Source organism: Haematobia irritans, chromosome 3 (genome assembly GCF_050003625.1).
Source record: "Haematobia irritans isolate KBUSLIRL chromosome 3, ASM5000362v1, whole genome shotgun sequence".
Taxonomy (NCBI): Eukaryota; Metazoa; Arthropoda; class Insecta; order Diptera; family Muscidae; genus Haematobia; species Haematobia irritans.
In genome coordinates, this window is record NC_134399.1 from 227329898 (window position 1) to 227351106 (window position 21209).

At 29.8% G+C, this 21209-nt stretch overlaps 2 protein-coding genes across 2 annotated transcripts in view; both read left to right on the forward strand.

The window, feature by feature from the left end:
* The first annotated feature begins 1136 nt into the window (after positions 1–1136).
* On the forward strand, positions 1137–8152 carry LOC142231477 (uncharacterized). The gene is made up of 4 exons (XM_075302086.1): positions 1137–1279; positions 5577–5685; positions 5755–6295; positions 7325–8152. The coding sequence occupies exons 3-4, from the start codon at positions 5891–5893 to the stop codon at positions 8150–8152; spliced, it is 1233 nt and encodes a 410-aa protein (XP_075158201.1). The 5' UTR covers positions 1137–1279; positions 5577–5685; positions 5755–5890.
* Positions 8153–8729: 577 nt separating this feature from the next.
* LOC142227998 (ubiquitin carboxyl-terminal hydrolase Usp2-like) overlaps positions 8730–21209 on the forward strand; it is a gene marked incomplete in the record, with an annotated part of 13036 nt that continues 556 nt past the window's right edge. Inside the window, 7 exon segments of the mRNA XM_075298269.1 lie at positions 8730–9592; positions 11676–12929; positions 14112–14274; positions 17075–17221; positions 17277–17490; positions 17564–17886; positions 17957–18106. Coding sequence (XP_075154384.1) covers positions 9098–9592; positions 11676–12929; positions 14112–14274; positions 17075–17221; positions 17277–17490; positions 17564–17886; positions 17957–18106 — 2746 coding nt within the window.

Below are 21209 nucleotides of genomic sequence, written 5' to 3' on the forward strand. Positions count from 1 at the left end.
AATAAAATATATAATAATACACTACACTACATAATATACTACAATACCAATTGATAAATAATAATCTTATTAAACATATCAACATATAAGAAAAAAAAACAACACAACTTTAAATATCTTAAACATTATTAGTAAAGACTTTTGCATTCATAATTCGATTTCCTTCCTGTTGGTGTCATAAAACAGCATTAAAATTTATTAACATGCGGGCAATTTGAAATTAGGAACGTACTGGACCGCGTGTTAAAATTGATTTCCAGCAGAAGGAATTCACAATATATCCATTTTAAACTGATAATAGCATATGAATTAAACTGACGATGTGATGCACATTTTCATCCAGAAGTTGTTGATTTCAACAATTTGTTGTTTTTAACAATTTTAATTGGTTGCACTTGTAATGTTTCTGGAAACTTTTTCTTGTCGATAAGCCACTCATTTTTCATTGGTCAGCTTCTTAATGTTTGCAAGAATGTAGCATCCAAAGATTTTAGTTTTCTGCAAAGAGATTTAAATTTAGAGACTTCTCTAAAGTGTTGATCTAATTTTTCATATTGACGTACCAATTATTATAAACTATTTGAAGCAGTTCCAGTTAATTGTCCACCATTTTTTCATCGGTCAGCTTTTTAATGTTTTCAAGAACGTAGAATTCATAATTTTAGTTTTCTTCAAAGAGATATACATTTAGTGACTTCCTTAAAGTTTTATTTCATTTTTTTATTTTCACTTACCTATTTTTATAAACTATTTGGTTATTTGTCTAAAATTTTCCATTTTATTTTAATTTCTTGCAATTGACCACGAACTTCGTTGCACAAATAAGTATTGAAAACCACATGGTTTTTTCGTTGCATTTTAGGGTAGTGTTTTGTCAAAGTTTTCTCATATTATATTCAACACCTTTTCAAAGATTTCGTCAACATTTTGGCAAATTGGAAGTAATTCGCAAACAATTTGAAGATGTATTGAAGATGAGCTATTTCAAGTCAAGTTGAATTTATGTTGAAAATTATATTTACCCTCAAACTGAAAAGTTGTTGCATTTGAAAAACGCTCATCCTGTGTTTATTGGGTTGTTCCAACTTTTTTATTCTACCATGGTAGTGACATTGATTATCTCACTCAAATGTGGCAACACTCTTGCACCTCAATGTCAAAGTGAAAATTTATGGTTACTCGTCAGATATCATCACTAATTTTCATACGACGGCCAAAAAAATATCCGCAGCTTAAAATTAATTTTTTGAAGACGTTTTCATCGAATTTAATAAGAAGTGTGAGTCTCAAAAATGTGCTAAATACGGTGATAGTGTTTTTGTGAAAAATGTTAAGAATTTCAATGTTACTTTGGAGAAAAAAATGAGAGCAAACGACCTCGACTCACTACTACCAAGAATAAGCAGCACCAACCTACCGTATTTGTGAACATCATTATTATTATTGAGATCATTGAAAAGTGGTGGCAGTGTGTGTTTGTGTGCTTATTACCGTCGCCTTACCAACCAATACAATCACTAATATTGAAAAAGTAAAGCCATCATTTGTCGTCCCACCCACAACCCACATGGGCATTTGGCCAGACAACTCTTATATCTCTATCATCATAACAACGATGGCAATGTGATAATGATGTTAATCAGGGCTGTAATAATTGTCTTTTTATATTTTATTTTAAAATATACACCTTATCCATTAGAGAAAAATAAATTTTCTCTTTGCGTAATTCATGAATCGCTCGCTATAAAAATAGAACTTTTGTTTCTTTTTTTATGACTTGATTTGACTTTTCTGCACAAACAACACAGTCATACATTAGCCATGTTTTTAACAATTTTTTGCTACTTATTTGTAAGTTTGGTGACATTCGTTGATGTGAACGAAAGATATTGATTTTAAGTTTGTGATATTTAATATCCGTCTGGAGTTAGCCCCCCATAGGTCCGTGGCGAGCATATAATACAAAAATTGGAAATTCGTTGATAGCTAACTTCAACGTATTTTTTTGTTTTAACCACGAAAGTAATTGTTTAAAATTGAAGTAATTTCTTTCACGAAAATGATACTATCAATCGTCGACACTATACCTAGGTTAGGTTAGGTATAGTGGCAGCCCGATATTTCAGGCTCACATAGACTATTCAGTCCATTGTGATACCACAGTGGTGAATTTCTCTCTTATCACTGAGTGCTGTCCGGTTCTATGTTAAGATCAATGACAAGGGAGTCCGAACGGCGTTCCACTTAGAGAATTTTTGAAACCATCAGAAATGTGACCAGCATTACTGAGGTAGGATAATCCACCGCTGAAAAACTTTTTGCTGTTTGGTCGAAACTGGGTATGCAAGGCGGGCATGCTAACCATTGTACCACGGTGGCTTTAGCATTAAAAGAGCAAATCTTGGTACATTAAAAGAACATCGGGAATATATATCTCAAAACACTTAACAAATTACAGCTTGCGAGAAACACTTGGAGATGGATAGGTAAAACAAAGATATACCAAAGAGACCTTCCATTAACTAAAGCTTTTATAACAGTTTCATCTTTTGGAAACAATTTATATATAATAGTTTCATCTTTTAGAACAAGGTCACATTTGAGCCTTCCTAGAGATGCATATATCATCCTTCCATCATATATGCCGGAGTTTGAAGAAACCTAGCTTTATATTCAACTTTTACATTTTCAAAAGCCCTGTCTCGTACAAACGAACTGTTGGTTCATCTAATGAATATACTTATTTTTAGGTCCATCATTACTATTTTTAAAGTGTGGTGTGGTGGAAAAAAGAAATCAAGTTCATCAAGGCATTTACAATTATCGTATCCTCAAAAGATATCTATATTAGATAAGCTCTAAAAATTCCAATAGTTAGCCTTGCCAAAGAAACGAGTTAAAAATATAACAAAAATTGCAAGCTGAAAAACGTTTCCATTATTAAAAAAAAATACAAAAATGACTTGCTAATAAGCGAAACAAATACCCACATCTATTTTATTATCATACAACGTGAAATGAAAGCCTTGATATAAAATGCAAGGTGGAAATATTAAAGTATGCTTCTAACTTATATATGATATATAAACTAAAATTTAGAAATTCCTACTTGTTATAGATCAATCGAAACACAAAACACATTTGTCGTTCATACTCGTATATGATGGTGAATTTTATTTGATACATATGCTTTGCTTTTGATCGTGATATTAGCGTGTGAAATTGTAAAATTATGTGGGTGCGCGTATGTACATTGGCGTGCATAAAAACATACATACACACAAAAAGAATTGTGTTTTGTATCCCGTCGCAAAGTGGTTCCCCTTTACGTATAAATAACAATTTAAATCTATTCGTTTTCGAGAAAAGGTGTCTTCCGTCTTCAAGAGAGAAACATTGAAAGAAAACGTGCTTAAAACTTTACAGAAGCAAATTAAGTTTTCGAAGTTATTTCACATATCATTATCCTATAGAACGAAAAATAGTTATTTCTTCTGAAAAATATAGTCAACCTGTTCGATAATGTACACCAGATAAAACGAAAAGTTTTCCAGGTCCCACGATATTTTGATTTTTTCACGAACCATTATACATTTTCATTAAAAATGCCAATTTTATGAAGTACAAAAACAAATAATTTTTCAAATAGATATAATTAATAGAGAATGTACTTTAGCTAAAGAATAAATTATTAATGACACTAACTTAAGTATTGATGTGATGAAGTCCAGAATTTTAGCATATTTGGATAACTAATACATTTTTTTTGAATAACCTAGTATCTTGGTCTTGTGATGTAATATACCCGGCTGACTAGTCCTTCTCTGTAGCTGGTTACATCCCTCTGCCTCCACCCCGCCATGGTCCGGATCATGGTGTGTACGCTGTCTCTACGTTATGAGGACGAGGCCCTTACAGTCGGAAGGGGCGGGAAAGTGGGTGATGGGACAGTTCGATTAATAAATGGGAATAAAAACACAAGTCAAATTCATGAACATTTAATTATTATCAATCTCACTTAAGTTATACAACCGGCACCTGCAGCTTCGTTAGAACCATGTTCGTCTGTAACATTCATAACAAAATCTATTAGATGCGAATTGTTGGTAAGAATCTCCCAAACCCTTCGTACAAAAAATAACAATTGCATTTCGTTTGAGGGACGGCACGCGGACGATGAGTGCTTTCAATATAAAATTTTTCGAACATATCAGAACATGAGTGAAATATAAGGAGGCAACCGTACGTAGTCGACTCATCAATTACACGAATCCAGTGTTTGCTTCTAGTATTAGCCATATCCATAGGAGAAATCACCAAAAATATTGCTTGTTGCGACCGACTACATAGCAGTACCCGTAATAAAAGTTCAAAATGCTTTCGGTGAACTTGCTCCGTAAACCTATTGCTAGTCTACAATTAATAACGTAGATTGATTTAACAAGGGTCGTGAATAAAATGATCTTGTTGTACTAGGTAATGAAGGAATAAATGTGGCATTGAGAAAGGCATAATAGAGGCGTTTCAGAAAGCTTTGTATTTCTTATTATATAGGTGCCTTTTAATAATGACCAATCAAGATAAAATAAGTAAAAAAAAATTAATAAAAATTAAAAGTACTCAACTATTTTATTGTTTAAAAGGGCCAATATTAAACGCCATTTTGTTATAATGATGTTTCTCCTGATGTTCTCCTTTAAGAATTTAGATAGTTAGGTTCTGTACAATAGATAGTTAGGTTCTGTAACTCACCTTGCATGAATGGCCATCTTGTGAGAGAATTACTAATATATCTAGAGGTAGTATCCAGAACGTCCAATGCCAATTTACCAAAAATTAAGCATATTTTTAATATGATTGTTCGGTACGTTTATTAAGCGACACGAAAGTTTATCGTTTTTGGGAGATCCGTTTAGGTTCGTATATGACATACAAGTGTTGGTGTTATTTTATAAAATTATAAACTCTGGTTTACCACCTTCATTGAGAGGCAAGCCAATTTAACACATCTTTTTTTTTTTTTAACAATCACAATAATAGGTCTGTTTGCGTACTTTTCCAGTAAAACATATCCAGGAAAAACTTGCAAGGATTTTCCTCTCTTTGCTCATTACCAAAGTACAATGAACCAATTCCCAGTTTTTAAACCAATTGAAAAAATAATCATATATTTCACTACACACTTGCAAGTTTTTACTGGGAAAAAATCTCATAAATGCCGAATCTGACTCTGTTTTACCGTTTGTTTGGAGTAAACGAATGACTTTCAGTAAAAATTTGTGATAATTATCAAAAATTACCTGATACTCGAATGGAGCTAATGCTATATGAATACAACAATTAGAAAAAAAAGGATCATAAGTTATTTTTAAGGGTATTGAGTGTTAAATTAAATTATATTAAATATTTTAAAGTAATTTTTTTTTTAACTTGGCTACTTCTTGTACATCATAATTGCTACTTCTGTCAATTTTTAGTCCATGGGCATTGTTTTATTATTAATTACAAATTTATAGCTTTTAATATCACATGTAATATGGAAAATACTTTACTTAAATTCTATTTTATCTTTGCAGTTTTTAAGTAAGGTGCTCTGGTCTAAGGTATAAGAATGTAAAACCAATAAAGAGAATAGAGGAGAGGCATATTAAGAATCATACCAACATCCATGAGGGGAACCACAGGGTAGTTTTTGCTATTGTAAGACCTATTTGTTAATCTGAAAATAATGTGATTTCTTTTTTACTATTTTAGAACAAACACTATAAAATTAAGAGGACTTTAAATCCATTCTTTTCGCTTTTTACAAATTTGGACTGTATCGAAACACAAGGTTAATTTAACTTATCTAGGTTAGCATTGGTGGATAGAAAGTGTCGACTTCATTAATATGCCGGTGATTTCGCCACGCAGATCATCAACTTCAGCCAGTGGCAACATATACGGCACGTCATCATCGACTGTTGGATCTTCAGTTTCCTCTGCTGATTCATCGTCATCACGACTGGGAAGCGACCGACTTGGTAGCAGCAGTGCCTATAAATCATATTTAGATCGTACTTCTAGCCTATCAAAGTTTGGAACTTCCTCATCCTCCTACAGTCCAAATTTGAGTTATTTAAATCAAAGTTCATATTCGTCTTACTCTCCACGTTCTTCCACAAGTTATCGTCCGTCGTCGTCTAGCCTCACCGGCGGCTCATCTGGTGTTGGTACATATCGCAGCATCTTACCATCGTTGGGCTCCAGTAGTAGCAGCAGTAACTATGATACAACTACGCTCAGCCGATATGGAGTGAGTAATCCACATTCTTCTTATTCCTACTACTATATACAATACATACTTTTATTTACTTCCTTGAGTAAGTTAAACCAGAGCTTTGAGGTCATCTTCTCCCCTCTATCCTACCATTAGTTCACGATTTGAAATGCGTTCAATCGATTCATGAGCGAGCTTTGATCATTTAGATTGGGTCAACATACCCATGTTTTCATTGACTTTTTAGAAGCTACCAACTCAATCAAGTGATCAATTACATTCCCAGTTTGGTTTTTGTGCCAACATCTAACAATTCGATGGACTGTCCCATTTCTATGTACTATTGTTTTGCTATTGCTACACGACAGTGTCATGATTTTTGTTTGATTTAGTACATCCTGAAACACACACACACACACCCGTATATGTTTATAATAATACACCAAACTTATATATGTATGCGTATGATCACCATGCATTTCGCCCGGTTACGTTGTTGTGCTAGAAAACAATTTTTCTTATATTCCCCATGCTCAATTCAAACTCCAGAACTCCATACGTTCTCACTGTACTGTTGTGTATCTAATCCAATGACATGACGATGGTTGTGTAAAAAATCCCACAATGTAGTGCTTTTATATGATTCCACAGTTCGTTCAGAGGATTTTGTGAAATGTTAACATAACGTAAATGCTCTCACATCATCACCGGAATGTAAGGAATTTCTTGAAATAGTGGATAATATGGGGGGGATATTAAAAAATAAAATAATAATATAGTGTTGATACTTATTGGCTTTTATTGTGGTCAATCATATCAATCCATCTCGTATTCCGCTTTCACACTGATGCATCGTTCGTCATACCATTGCCTTCTTTGTGTCATCTCATGTTTTGGAAATTGATCTTGTCGTTTTTGGGTCCATTGTGTACATATGTCATCGTATCAAATTTGCCCATTTGTCCACGCAACACACCAACCACTTCCACAACAAAACTATGATGCCTGATCATTATAAACAACACCCATCTATGAAAACGAAACGACAACACGAATGAAATGAAGGTGAAAAATCGTGGAAATACCTTGGATTTATTGAAAAATGACTGCAACGGCCATGACAGGGCTGTCTTTAAAAAGCCACCTTCAGGTTCAGATAGCGGTGGTGGCAGCAGAGATGCGAAACGTGCACCAGGCTCATCCTCATCTTCATCCCTGGCGCGTTTGGTTGCCACTTCTGGTCTGGACATGTATGAAAAATACAGTCCGGCCAACTATAAACCGAATACTGAACTGTCTGGTTCTAGATCAGGGCTTAATGAAGCCAGCAACGAAACTGAGGATCGCGGACGAACAGTGACCACCGATATAACAACACCAACTATCGATGACATATTGCTTGAAAGGTCGAGAAATCGTTACAGTCGTTTGTATAGTCGCAGTGATACCGATGAAACAGACAACATCACATCTGCAGCCAAAAGATCTCTTAGTGGGACCCGATCTGCCGGCAATTTAAATATGTCCAATAGTTCTGCAAAAGTTCTAAACTCGTCTAGCACAGAAGATGTACCAACAGTCACCTTAAGTCGAACACGTTTGCGCAGGCCGAAACATTCGGAAGAAATCGAATCGAATAAACCTCTCAAGAATGGTACACTTGAAAATGAAATAAGTAAACCGAGTTCATTAGATAGACCACTGGTTACAAGCAATGACATTGATACCGTAGTTCATATCAAACTGAACAAATTGAAATTATCTAACGGTGATGTGACATCTAACAAAGAAGACAAATTAGAAAAAAATCCCTCAACCAACAACATAGCTGAGGCAAAGGATGATAGTGAAAGTTCAAAAAAGGTAATACATGGAGGTGAAAACTACAAATAAATATTGTTTATTGTTGCTACCACCACCACCACCACACCTCTTTCCAAGATACAAATAGATTTTCAATCACAATTTTTGATTGAGCTCCTTCGGCAAATAACAAACTTAAAAATAACTAACAAACAGCGTACCAAACATTTTAACCACATGCTTGCATGCAACTAACATGCACATAAACCCCAGCCTTTACCATTTCCATGCTCTATGGCACATGGGAGGTAATATTTAGAGAAATGGCTTTGTACAGTTTCTTTTTTCCCATAAATGAAATAAATTTTGAATTCTTGTTTGCCTTGCAGAAATATAGAAAAATAGAGGGGAAGTATATGTTAGTTACAGTAGGTTTGATATAGGTAGGATATATTTGAAGCGTTGACAAGTTGTTGATATATTGATGAGATGTACACTACCTTGCTATCATGGTAAATTATAAATCGTATCATTACCTTCTCATATCTCATCATCTACCCTCCTTGTTCCTTAAATATCATCTCATTATACTTTAACACAATCTTCCTTCCTTCCAGCTAATCTCTTGCAGGTCCATCAAAACTTCCGTTTAACAAATTAAACCAGTCAGTTAATAACCGTTCCACTAAAATAATAATAATAATAATAAAGAAAAAACAATGGATAGTGTGATTTCAATATATATGTATGTGCATAAGTGGGAAAAGTTTCAAAATGTAAATGATAGAGATAATAGTTATTCTTATATCTAATCAAAAGCTAATCGTAACTTTACGGACATTTAATCGTTAAGTATAAGTGACAGAGGTCTTCAAATGCTAGACCACAATAACACCCCTCTTGTTAAAGACAAAAAAAGGCTATTTAAAAATAAGTGTGCTTCGAACCGAAGAAACTCATATAAATGCCAAGCAAAGGAATACACTAAGACAAAAGAAAAAATAAAATACAAAATTTGACTCTTTTTAATAAATAATGATAGACATTAAAAAATCGAGAAATAATTTTCAAAAATTTCCAATACTTAAGCAAAAATGTGATCCCGATATTGTAGCGACCAATCAACAATCAACAGCACTAATATTACAAAAGCAACCAACAAAGTATGCAATAAAATCCATTCCATTAAATGCATCAGCGGCACTAAAGCAGCACAGCAACATAAAACATTCCGTTAACGAAGTGAATGCAGCACTAAACAAAAATCAACAATTCGTCTGTAAGACAAAAGCGACATCAACAAAACTAACACCTTCCAATCCGGTGAGGGAGGCCAATCGAAATTTTTTCCTAACATCCGCATTCAAAGATCAGAATTTCCTTAAGGAAGAGTGTGAATTGGCCCACACCCTTGTGGCCCCAAAAGACAGTTATAAACATTCCAAGAAATCATCGCTGTTGCCAGCAGTCGTTGATAATCGACGTTCATTTCCCAGCGGCAGCAGCACAACACACAACAATAATAACTCGGTAAGCATATGAAATTCGATAAGGCATCGAACCATTTCAGGCCACAAACATTTTTAACTTTTGCTTCGTCCATATTTTGGAACACAAAGTTTTTGCAAAAAGAATATATATTTTTAAAATTTATTAATTTCGGAAAAAATCGATCGTATTTCTTCTTATAGTTATTTTAACCAAAAATTGTATATCATATGAAGTATTTATGTAGATTTAATTTCATTGCAATGAAAATTGATTGATTGCCGAAGTCCAAAGTGGTTTAGCCAACTTCTCATGTTATAGACTGATTTATAGAATTTTGACACTAGAAAAAAACTCAAAATCCGCTTTAATAGCATTAAACGATAATTAAAAAAAATCGAATAAACGGCGATTGTACTTCGCCAGCTTTATAATAGTCATAAAGGGACGGTTTGTATGTAATCATAAAGGGTGAGTGCAGCAAATGTGGTACAGGTTGGTAAATGTGGTATAGTAGCCCAGCAAAAAAAGCGTCGCCAAAAAAGTACAGAAAATGTTCTTCCTGGATCCGGAAGTGGTGCAAAATTGACGCAGAAGTGATGAATTTAACATGGGCTTGTCATAGGACGGAAGTCCTCCATTTCAACATCCGTTGCACTGAATTTGCATCACTTATTTAGATGTGATCCGAATTCAATGTTTTGGATGTAAATTAAAAAATTCTTTGATATTTTGCCAAATAAATAATTTTTATAATTTTTTATAATTTTTAAGCGGTGGATTATCCCACCTCAGTAATGCTGGTGACATTTCTTAGGGTTTCAAAGCTTCTCTAAGTGGTTTCACTAGAATGTGGAACGCCGTTCGGACTCGGCTATAAAAAGGAGGTCCCTTGTCATTGAGTTTAACATGGAATCGGGCAGCACTCAGTGATAAGAGAGAAGTTCACCACTGTGGTATCACAATGGACTGAATAGTCTAAGTGAGCCTGATACATCGGGCTGCCACATAACCTAACCTAACCTACTCTGTTGTTAACCTATTTGAAACAAAAAAAGTTAAAATTATCCATTAAAAGTATGAAAAAACCAAGTTATAAAAAATCGAAATAAAAGAACTTCCTGGGTAGTTAAAATAAAGAACATCATTGGGAGTGCATCTTCTGGAAGTGCTTTTAAAGTTGTGCCTTTGGAAGTACTTCCAAATTTTTTTGCTGGGAGCTTATTTCCCTATCTAACAACATACGAATAACTAAACCAAGCTGAATAGATTGTGGCTGTCAGAGAATGAAGCAATCAAAGATCAGTTTGATTTTTGCAACTCTTTCATTGTGCCAGTTGAAATGATTCACATTTACCCGTTCCCGAATGTTTGTTTTTTTTTTTTTGTGGTTCTTAATCATTTCTTTTTGTGTGAAGGTATATTTTCAATTTATTAATTTTCGGATGTAAATAACTGACGAGTACTAAATAGGCATAAAATGTATGCAATTGCGATACATATATTGCATTTATTTTTGTTTACATAAAAATCTACATTATGGTGTACCACATTACCTGCACATTTTACGAATTCGGGCTTAATGTGGATTTTAATAAATTCGCAAATATATCCGAAATAATGGGTTTCTTATTTTTCGCTCATAGTTGCGTGGATGGCTAACACTAGTAAAATGAATGTGGTAAAATCTTAGCCTCGTCGGAGAAAAACAAAAAATTTGGCTATCAAAAAACAAATAGGTATACCACATTTGCTGCTCTCGCCCTACAATGTAACGTTTGTCTTCTTCGTATGAAACGTTAACGTGTACTTTTGTAGGCTGTGTAAAGTTATAGTCCAAGGCATCGATTACTATACAACAGTTTGGAAGTTTCATATTTTCTACAGTTCTTTTTCTTTGGCAAATCAGTCATTGTATTAGACATACTTTTAGTATTATTTTCCAACTAAACTATTTCAGTATTCATTCAACCACATTTTTTGGCATTTATTGACGGTGTTTCAGAGCACCGTAATTAGTTATATTTTAGTTCTTTTTGCTCGACTATTTAACAATAATTTGGGGTGAAATTTGTGGCATGAAAAGATTTTGATGCATTTATTGATTGCTCCTATAACACTTTAGCAACGAAAGTCAGCAGCTCTAGCTGCCACATCAAATGGGATGCGACGTACCGGTACGGGGGCACATTTGGGTACAACCGCAGGGGTTGCAACAGCCATCAACTATAGTGGGCCACAATTTAAGGGTTTGTCTTCGTCGTCGGGTTCCACCATTGTTTCGTCTGCCCCAACAGCGGTGAAAAAACTCAACTCGACCTATGCAACGGCAAATAGTACAACGTATGCATCAACAACAAATAAAATAAATAGTCGTAACCAGATTAAGCCTCTGGTCCATAAGAGTACTGCCAATGCAGCATCGGTGGCCCCAGTTGCGGCAACAAGCTCCATAAACCAGCAACAGCCTCCCCAGAATAAAGGTAATAATAACAACGGTAGCAATAATAGTTTGAATAACATTGCGGCGAATAGCGGCAATAACAATATGCAAACGTCATTGGATCAAGACGACATTAAATTCATCGACAGTGATGAGCCCCAGCAGGCATTAACAACAGGTTCAATGGCAAGTGATCGTAAAGCCTTATGCGAACAACGGTGTTGTCTTAGTCAGCAGCACAGTGGTAGCAGTGTCTCGTCCTCATCTAGAACTCGCATAAGACCCAAATCCACCATAATTTGTTCCAGCAGTAGCCATGGTTCTTCCACGGCTGCTTCATGCACGTCTACAAATAATATGATATTTGAAAAAGTCAATAACTATAAATATTCCAATGGGTCACTAGGAAGTGGCATCAATTCCGCATCTGCAGCGCTGGACAAGCGAACGGAAACATCTATCGATTCCAATAGCATCAGGGCGTCTATTGAAAAATTCAATAGTTACAGCGAGCAAAAACGGTTACCGCTTAGTTCGGTGACATTGCGTTCTCATAGCGGCAGTGGTAGTACAAGCAATCTGCAAAATCATCGCCACAGCTCTGATTTGGACAACTGTAATCTTAAACTGCCAAATACAGGAGGTGGTTCGTTAACACGAACTCCTTATCGCAGCACGGGAACCACAGCCGGCAAGGTGATTACAAGTATCTATCCCAATGCTTCGGTGGCGATGTCATCAGCTAATCGACATTCCATATTGAGTAGTAGCACTCCAAGTAGTACTGGTAGCTTACCCCTGAAAGGCAGTAAACATTATGCTCAAGCAGAGGACACAACATTTGCGGTTCTCTCCAGTTCGGCAGATGGCGATGTAAGCAAAAAGAAATTGGCATCAATATCAGGTGGTCTTAGCGGGGCCACGGATGAAACCAGTGTAAGTTTCCTTTCTTCAACTGTAGCCATCAAAAAATCTCCAAAACATAAGATGTGCAGCGATTTAATTCGAGGAGAAGTTGTGTGATGTGTGAAACGCACCGCGGTCTTATTTAGCTCTTCTATTGCGCATCGCACATCTAACAAGATTCTCCCATCCACGATAATCGCCCCACTAAAACATGTATAGCACAACTTCTGTTCTGTTACAACAACTCATCTTTTTTAACTCAAACGTTTAGTACCCTCTTAATTTGTATGACTATTTTTTATCACCCCTTTTATCACGCCCATTTATGTATATTCCACCGAAATTATTTCCATTTATTAGTGAATATGAAGCTACATGTGTCCACAGTGCGTCATCATATTCGAACATAGGTACACTATACAATAACTGCACATATAAATTTGTATTAGCCATTACGCCTCATCTGGCATATGCCTCAACACCCTTCTCCCATCCCCATCCACATCCACATCCGCATTATCATCATCATCATCATCCTCTATCTGTCTACCATTGTCATAATTTCTAAGACAACAACGTACACTTCTCCACGTTGTTGCTTTTATTTTAGATATAATTTAAAATTTTGAGGTATTTGATTTCGCCTGTTTTTTTAGAATTATTAATTTCATAGAAAACTATATAATGCTTTAGCCGGTGAAAAATCAGAAAAAAATATAGTGAAGGGTATGTGGGCGGTGATTTCTGATCCTTGGATCGATAATTCTTATTTTCGCATGAATTTTATTTTTCGTTTGTTTTTGTCCTCTATATTTTAAAAAGGTTTTGCATTATGTTTTGATATTTATCTTCTAATTAGCTAATTTTGTGTATGTGCCCATGTTTTAATTTGCGTTACGTGCTCCCTGAATCCCCCTGCAATCCCACTGTATTACCAAATATAATGTGCCATTTCTTTGACATATTCCTATAGGTATATGTATTGCTTTTGTTTTTATTTTTCTTTTCTATGACATACATACTTACACTTGTGTATACATTTATATACTTATATCTCTATAAAAAAACAACACCTGATTTTATTAACATAGTTTTCAAAAGTTATATACGCTATAGTGATTTCTGTTTATTTGAATGTCTTTGCCTCTGAAAATTGATAGTGTTAATGAATGCTCTTTTTGTTCGTCTTATCTTATCAAATGGTCTGAATAGGTTCGAGGCACGTCATCATTGCGTAGTGCCCTTCCGCCAGCTTCCCCAACGTCATCACGCTATTGGGATAGGGATAGTTCAAGATCATCACTTATATCTTCCTCGACGTCGCATAATAATACCGATGAAACTAAGAAATCTTCAAATGATGAAGAAACTGAAGGTATGTACTCCTACGTATATAGATATTTTTATATAAAGAAATTTTGGCGTGTTATCAACAAATTGGTGTTTAAAGGTTTCGTCTGCGATGCTTGATACTATTTTAATTTGATTTGTGATAAGAATGATTATGGATATATAAAGGGAATAAAAATAACCCTCTTATATTTGGCAAAGCACTATTTTTACTTTAAACGCCGATTGGAGGGATTCAACGTACAGCAAAGATCGATAAGTCAATTTTGGTCACAATGAAAAGTTGATTAGTGGATTCATGGGTAATTTGAGATAATTTTATAAATTCGAACTATCCCAGCGGAAATTGGATGAAAACTGCTTACCTGCTTAGGAATAATGACAAACCATCACTGTATGATTTTGCTTACCATAAACCAGGTTTTCATAAGCATAGCACATATATTTATTGACCACGTTTACAATACGCTTTGGTTAATGCTGCAGAGAAGTACTTTCTTCATAGAAAATGCCCTGGCGAAAGTAAATAAAATTTCATATTACTATTATTGGAAGCGCAATTAAATATGCAGGATTTTTTTCAAATGTTTGAGAATGAATTTCAAAATACAAATGTAGCAGACTGACCAATCAATGTTGTGATCTCATCCATTACATGTTATACGCTTGGTACATCAGCTTGTTGGCAATCCCACGGCGGCGGGTTCTACGCACCGGATTGACCCGATGGATACCAGCCATCGGCCAGCGGCTGCCACCTCAGTGTACGTGTTGACCAATCAATGAATTGTCCATCGCTAGACACTACTTTTTTATCATCTGATGCCTATATCCCGAATAACACCTTCCCTTTTTTTCTAATTTGCGGACCCAATAGCAAATTTTGAACCAAGTTACCTCCAAGATTATGAGAGGTTTTGCTGGGTTAAAAGAAATGTTGACTTCGACTCATTATAGGAGATAGGAACCCAGCAAAAACTGGAGCACTATTTCAGCAGGATTGTAAGGGAGAGAAACAAAGAGAAACAACTGCTTACAAAACAACCGAATCAGCACTGATTTTTGTGGGCGATGTCCCGATTTAGAGCAGCTTCTACATAGCGTTGATATAATTGCTCATTTTAATACAAATATTGTCCGGAAGTGATATATAATCTTGAGTATAGCATATTTAGTTGGCGTGAAGGAAAACACCACTACCTTTCATGTATCTATACTGCATGAGTTGGTTGCAATAACGAAAACAAATGATCATAAACTAGTTTGATTACTCGTTTACGTTATTGCCACCGATTCATGCAGTGTGGAGGTACTGCCTACTTCATTGTCTACCAAAAAGCGCAACTAAACTTTTACTGCTGACGTATTTTTTGCTGGGAGTTTTACGCATTTTTTCTTATCAGAATTTGATGGACATACCTTATATCATATGTCACAATTTTTTAGATTATCCGAATGTTTGCCATGTTAACAAAATGAACAGCTTTGTGTTATCGAATTCTTATAATTTCAACGACTCTACATCTGTCACAAAACCTAGTCAATTTGTATTCAAATTATTTAATTGAAAAAAATTATTAGTTTTTCAATTGGTTCAATAAAAAAATTAGTTTAATTGCTTATTTAATAAAAACAATTAATTATTTAATAAAAATCAATCTTCCGAGTTTGATTAAAAAGCTAATTGAATCAATTATTTTTTAATTAAAAATTGGCGATCATTGAAGTAATGGTTGGAGTTTGATTAAAAAGTTAATTTGAAAAAGTTTTTAGCTTAAATTCACATTCTAATTGGAAATATTTTAGTAATATTTTTTTCTGTGTAAAGGGATTTTATGGGTTTGTTATCTCCCCCTACCAAATACCATGCAGTATTTCTACAAACTATGCTTAAAAAATTGAATTAAATAGTTTGGTTTCTTCTCATGTACAATAATTTATTTTTTCTCTTTTTGAGATATCTTCACAATGAGCACACATTGTAGCTTTTACCCCTTACGATAATATTGCTAGCTACCCCAGCAAAAAAGTGTCGCCAACAAAGTACTGAAAATGTTCTTTTTGGATCTGGAAGTGGTGCAAAATTGGCGCAGAAGCGATGAATTTAACATGGGCTTGTCATAGGAGGGATGTCCACTATTTCGACAGCCGTTGCACTGAATTTGCATCATTTCTTAAGGTGTGATCCGAATTCAGTGTTTGGATGTGAATTAAAAAATTTAGTAATAAAAAGAAATCATTTTTAGAATTTTTTATGACTTTTAATGCATTCTAACGCTTTTCTGAAACGATTGAACTCAAACATTTTCAGAAATTCACAATTTTTCTAAAATGGATTTAGCATTTTGTTCGACAAAATTTAAATAATTTGTACCATTTTATTAATTCTTAGTCTGTTTTTAACCGATTTCAAACAAAAAAAGTTAAAAGTACCCATTTGAAATATGAAAAAGCGAGTATAAAAAAATTGAATTAAAAGAACTTCCTGTGTAGTTGAAAAAGATAACATCTTTGGGTGGACATTTTGGGAAGTGCTTTTAAAGTTGTACCTTTAGAAGAGCTTCATAATTTTTTTGCTGGGTACACCAATGTTTAATTGACTTTTGTGACAAATAAAAAGTCAACATTTTATACCAACAATTTTGAAATATTCAATTTGTTTTAAATTTATGACAGAATAGTATTTTAAATAAAAATCAATTGGATGGTTTACAGATCGGATGCGGGTGCGAATCAATCAAAAATTTCATAAAATGAACTAAATAGCCATATATAATGAGTAATAATTTATTTTTTTTTATTCTATATTCTTTTATTTTGGCCAGGTCTATGTGGACTGAAAAACATCGGAAACACATGTTTTATGAACTCCGTTATACAGTGTCTTAGCCACACAAATGAATTAACAAAATTCCTAAGAAACTACAATGCCACTAAATCTCCGACGTCAAAAGATCAACAAATATTATATGGTAAGAATATAAATTTTGGTCATACAAACACACATTTCATTGCTTTAAATTGCAGAGTTTTCCAAATTAATAAAGGAAATGTGGACGAACAATGTTCATAGTGTTACACCTATGGAATTGAAAAGGTCTTTTTCCGCTAAGCATCGCATGTACAGCGACTATAATCAACAAGATGCGCAAGAATTCCTGAGGTTCTTTTTAGATTCACTGCATTGTGCTCTCAATACCGGCGTCAAAGGTGAACATCTAAAAATAGATGATAATTTAAGGTGCTTATGACACGACACGAAAATTTCCTGTAGTACAGAGTTATATGTGGTAAATATTTCATTTCGATTTCAGTGACAATAAAAAGGCCGAACTTACATGGGAATGGTACAGCCGCCTTGAAAACTCTCTCATACGTGATCTATTTGTGGGCCAATTAAAAAGTACATTGCGATGCACCACCTGTGGTAATACCAGTGTTACTTTTGATCCCTTTTGGGATTTGAGTGTGCCATTGCCGTCCTCATCACGGTGTAAACTAGAATCGTGTCTTGATTTGTTTATAAGAGAGGAAGTTTTGGATGGCGATGAGATGCCTACATGTTCGAAATGCCAAACGCGGAGGAAATGCACGAAATCATTTACAATTCAGCGATTTCCCAAATACCTTGTAATACGTAAGTGATATGCAAAACAAATACGACGCAGGACGGCCATGTGTATCTCTTCCATTGATTTTTTACATAGATTTGAAACGATTCTCGGAAACACGTTGGAGCAAGCTGTCCAATATTGTCGAATTTCCAACGGGAGAACGTGAATTAAACATGGGTCCCTATGGTGCAAATGCCAATTCAAATATGTACTTTTCACTTTATGCCATTTCAAATCATATGGGTAAGTTAAAAAATTAAACTACTGCGGAACAGGCTATTATTATTTTATTCGTTCGTAGGTGAATAATTTGATAAACATTTGACCTTATCACATGATCCAAGACCAATTTATCCAAATTAGGTTCTTTTTCGTTGTTAAAGTTATATTTATTTTTATATTTATATTTATATTTATATTTATATTTATATTTATATTTATATTTATATTTATATTTATATTTATATTTATATTTATATTTATATTTATATTTATATTTATATTTATATTTATATTTATATTTATATTTATATTTATATTTATATTTATATTTATATTTATATTTATATTTATATTTATATTTATATTTATATTTATATTTATATTTATATTTATATTTATATTTATATTTATATTTATATTTATATTTATATTTATATTTATATTTATATTTATATTTATATTTATATTTATATTTATATTTATATTTATATTTATATTTATATTTATATTTATATTTATATTTATATTTATATTTATATTTATATTTATATTTATATTTATATTTATATTTATATTTATATTTATATTTATATTTATATTTATATTTATATTTATATTTATATTTATATTTATATTTATATTTATATTTATATTTATATTTATATTTATATTTATATTTATATTTATATTTATATTTATATTTATATTTATATTTATATTTATATTTATATTTATATTTATATTTATATTTATATTTATATTTATATTTATATTTATATTTATATTTATATTTATATTTATATTTATATTTATATTTATATTTATATTTATATTTATATTTATATTTATATTTATATTTATATTTATATTTATATTTATATTTATATTTATATTTATATTTATATTTATATTTATATTTATATTTATATTTATATTTATATTTATATTTATATTTATATTTATATTTATATTTATATTTATATTTATATTTATATTTATATTTATATTTATATTTATATTTATATTTATATTTATATTTATATTTATATTTATATTTATATTTATATTTATATTTATATTTATATTTATATTTATATTTATATTTATATTTATATTTATATTTATATTTATATTTATATTTATATTTATATTTATATTTATATTTATATTTATATTTATATTTATATTTATATTTATATTTATATTTATATTTATATTTATATTTATATTTATATTTATATTTATATTTATATTTATATTTATATTTATATTTATATTTATATTTATATTTATATTTATATTTATATTTATATTTATATTTATATTTATATTTATATTTATATTTATATTTATATTTATATTTATATTTATATTTATATTTATATTTATATTTATATTTATATTTATATTTATATTTATATTTATATTTATATTTATATTTATATTTATATTTATATTTATATTTATATTTATATTTATATTTATATTTATATTTATATTTATATTTATATTTATATTTATATTTATATTTATATTTATATTTATATTTATATTTATATTTATATTTATATTTATATTTATATTTATATTTATATTTATATTTATATTTATATTTATATTTATATTTATATTTATATTTATATTTATATTTATATTTATATTTATATTTATATTTATATTTATATTTATATTTATATTTATATTTATATTTATATTTATATTTATATTTATATTTATATTTATATTTATATTTATATTTATATTTATATTTATATTTATATTTATATTTATATTTATATTTATATTTATATTTATATTTATATTTATATTTATATTTATATTTATATTTATATTTATATTTATATTTATATTTATATTTATATTTATATTTATATTTATATTTATATTTATATTTATATTTATATTTATATTTATATTTATATTTATATTATATTTATATTTATATTTATATTTATATTTATATTTATATTTATATTTATATTTATATTTATATTTATATTTATATTTATATTTATATTTATATTTATATTTATATTTATATTTATATTTATATTTATATTTATATTTATATTTATATTTATATTTATATTTATATTTATATTTATATTTATATTTATATTTATATTTATATTTATATTTATATTTATATTTATATTTATATTTATATTTATATTTATATTTATATTTATATTTATATTTATATTTATATTTATATTTATATTTATATTTATATTTATATTTATATTTATATTTATATTTATATTTATATTTATATTTATATTTATATTTATATTTATATTTATATTTATATTTATATTTATATTTATATTTATATTTATATTTATATTTATATTTATATTTATATTTATATTTATATTTATATTTATATTTATATTTATATTTATATTTATATTTATATTTATATTTATATTTATATTTATATTTATATTTATATTTATATTTATATTATATTTATTTATATTTATATTTATATTTATATTTATATTTATATTTATATTTATATTTATATTTATATTTATATTTATATTTATATTTATATTTATATTTATATTTATATTTATATTTATATTTATATTTATATTTATATTTATATTTATATTTATATTTATATTTATATTTATATTTATATTTATATTTATATTTATATTTATATTTATATTTATATTTATATTTATATTTATATTTATATTTATATTTATATTTATATTTATATTTATATTTATATTTATATTTATATTTATTATATTTATATTTATATTTATATTTATATTTATATTTATATTTATATTTATATTTATATTTATATTTATATTTATATTTATATTTATATTTATATTTATATTTATATTTATATTTATATTTATATTTATATTTATATTTATATTTATATTTATATTTATATTTATATTTATATTTATATTTATATTTATATTTATATTTATATTTATATTTATATTTATATTTATATTTATATTTATATTTATATTTATATTTATATTTATATTTATATTTATATTTATATTTATATTTATATTTATATTTATATTTATATTTATATTTATATTTATATTTATATTTATAT

Bases quoted from the DNA above. Each gene is read 5' to 3' on its own strand.
- LOC142231477 (XM_075302086.1), top strand. From the start codon at position 5,891: ATGCCGGTGATTTCGCCACGCAGATCATCAACTTCAGCCAGTGGCAAC. The intron at 6,296-7,324 runs GTGAGTAATCCA...AATGAAATGAAG, and splicing joins CTACGCTCAGCCGATATGGA to GTGAAAAATCGTGGAAATAC.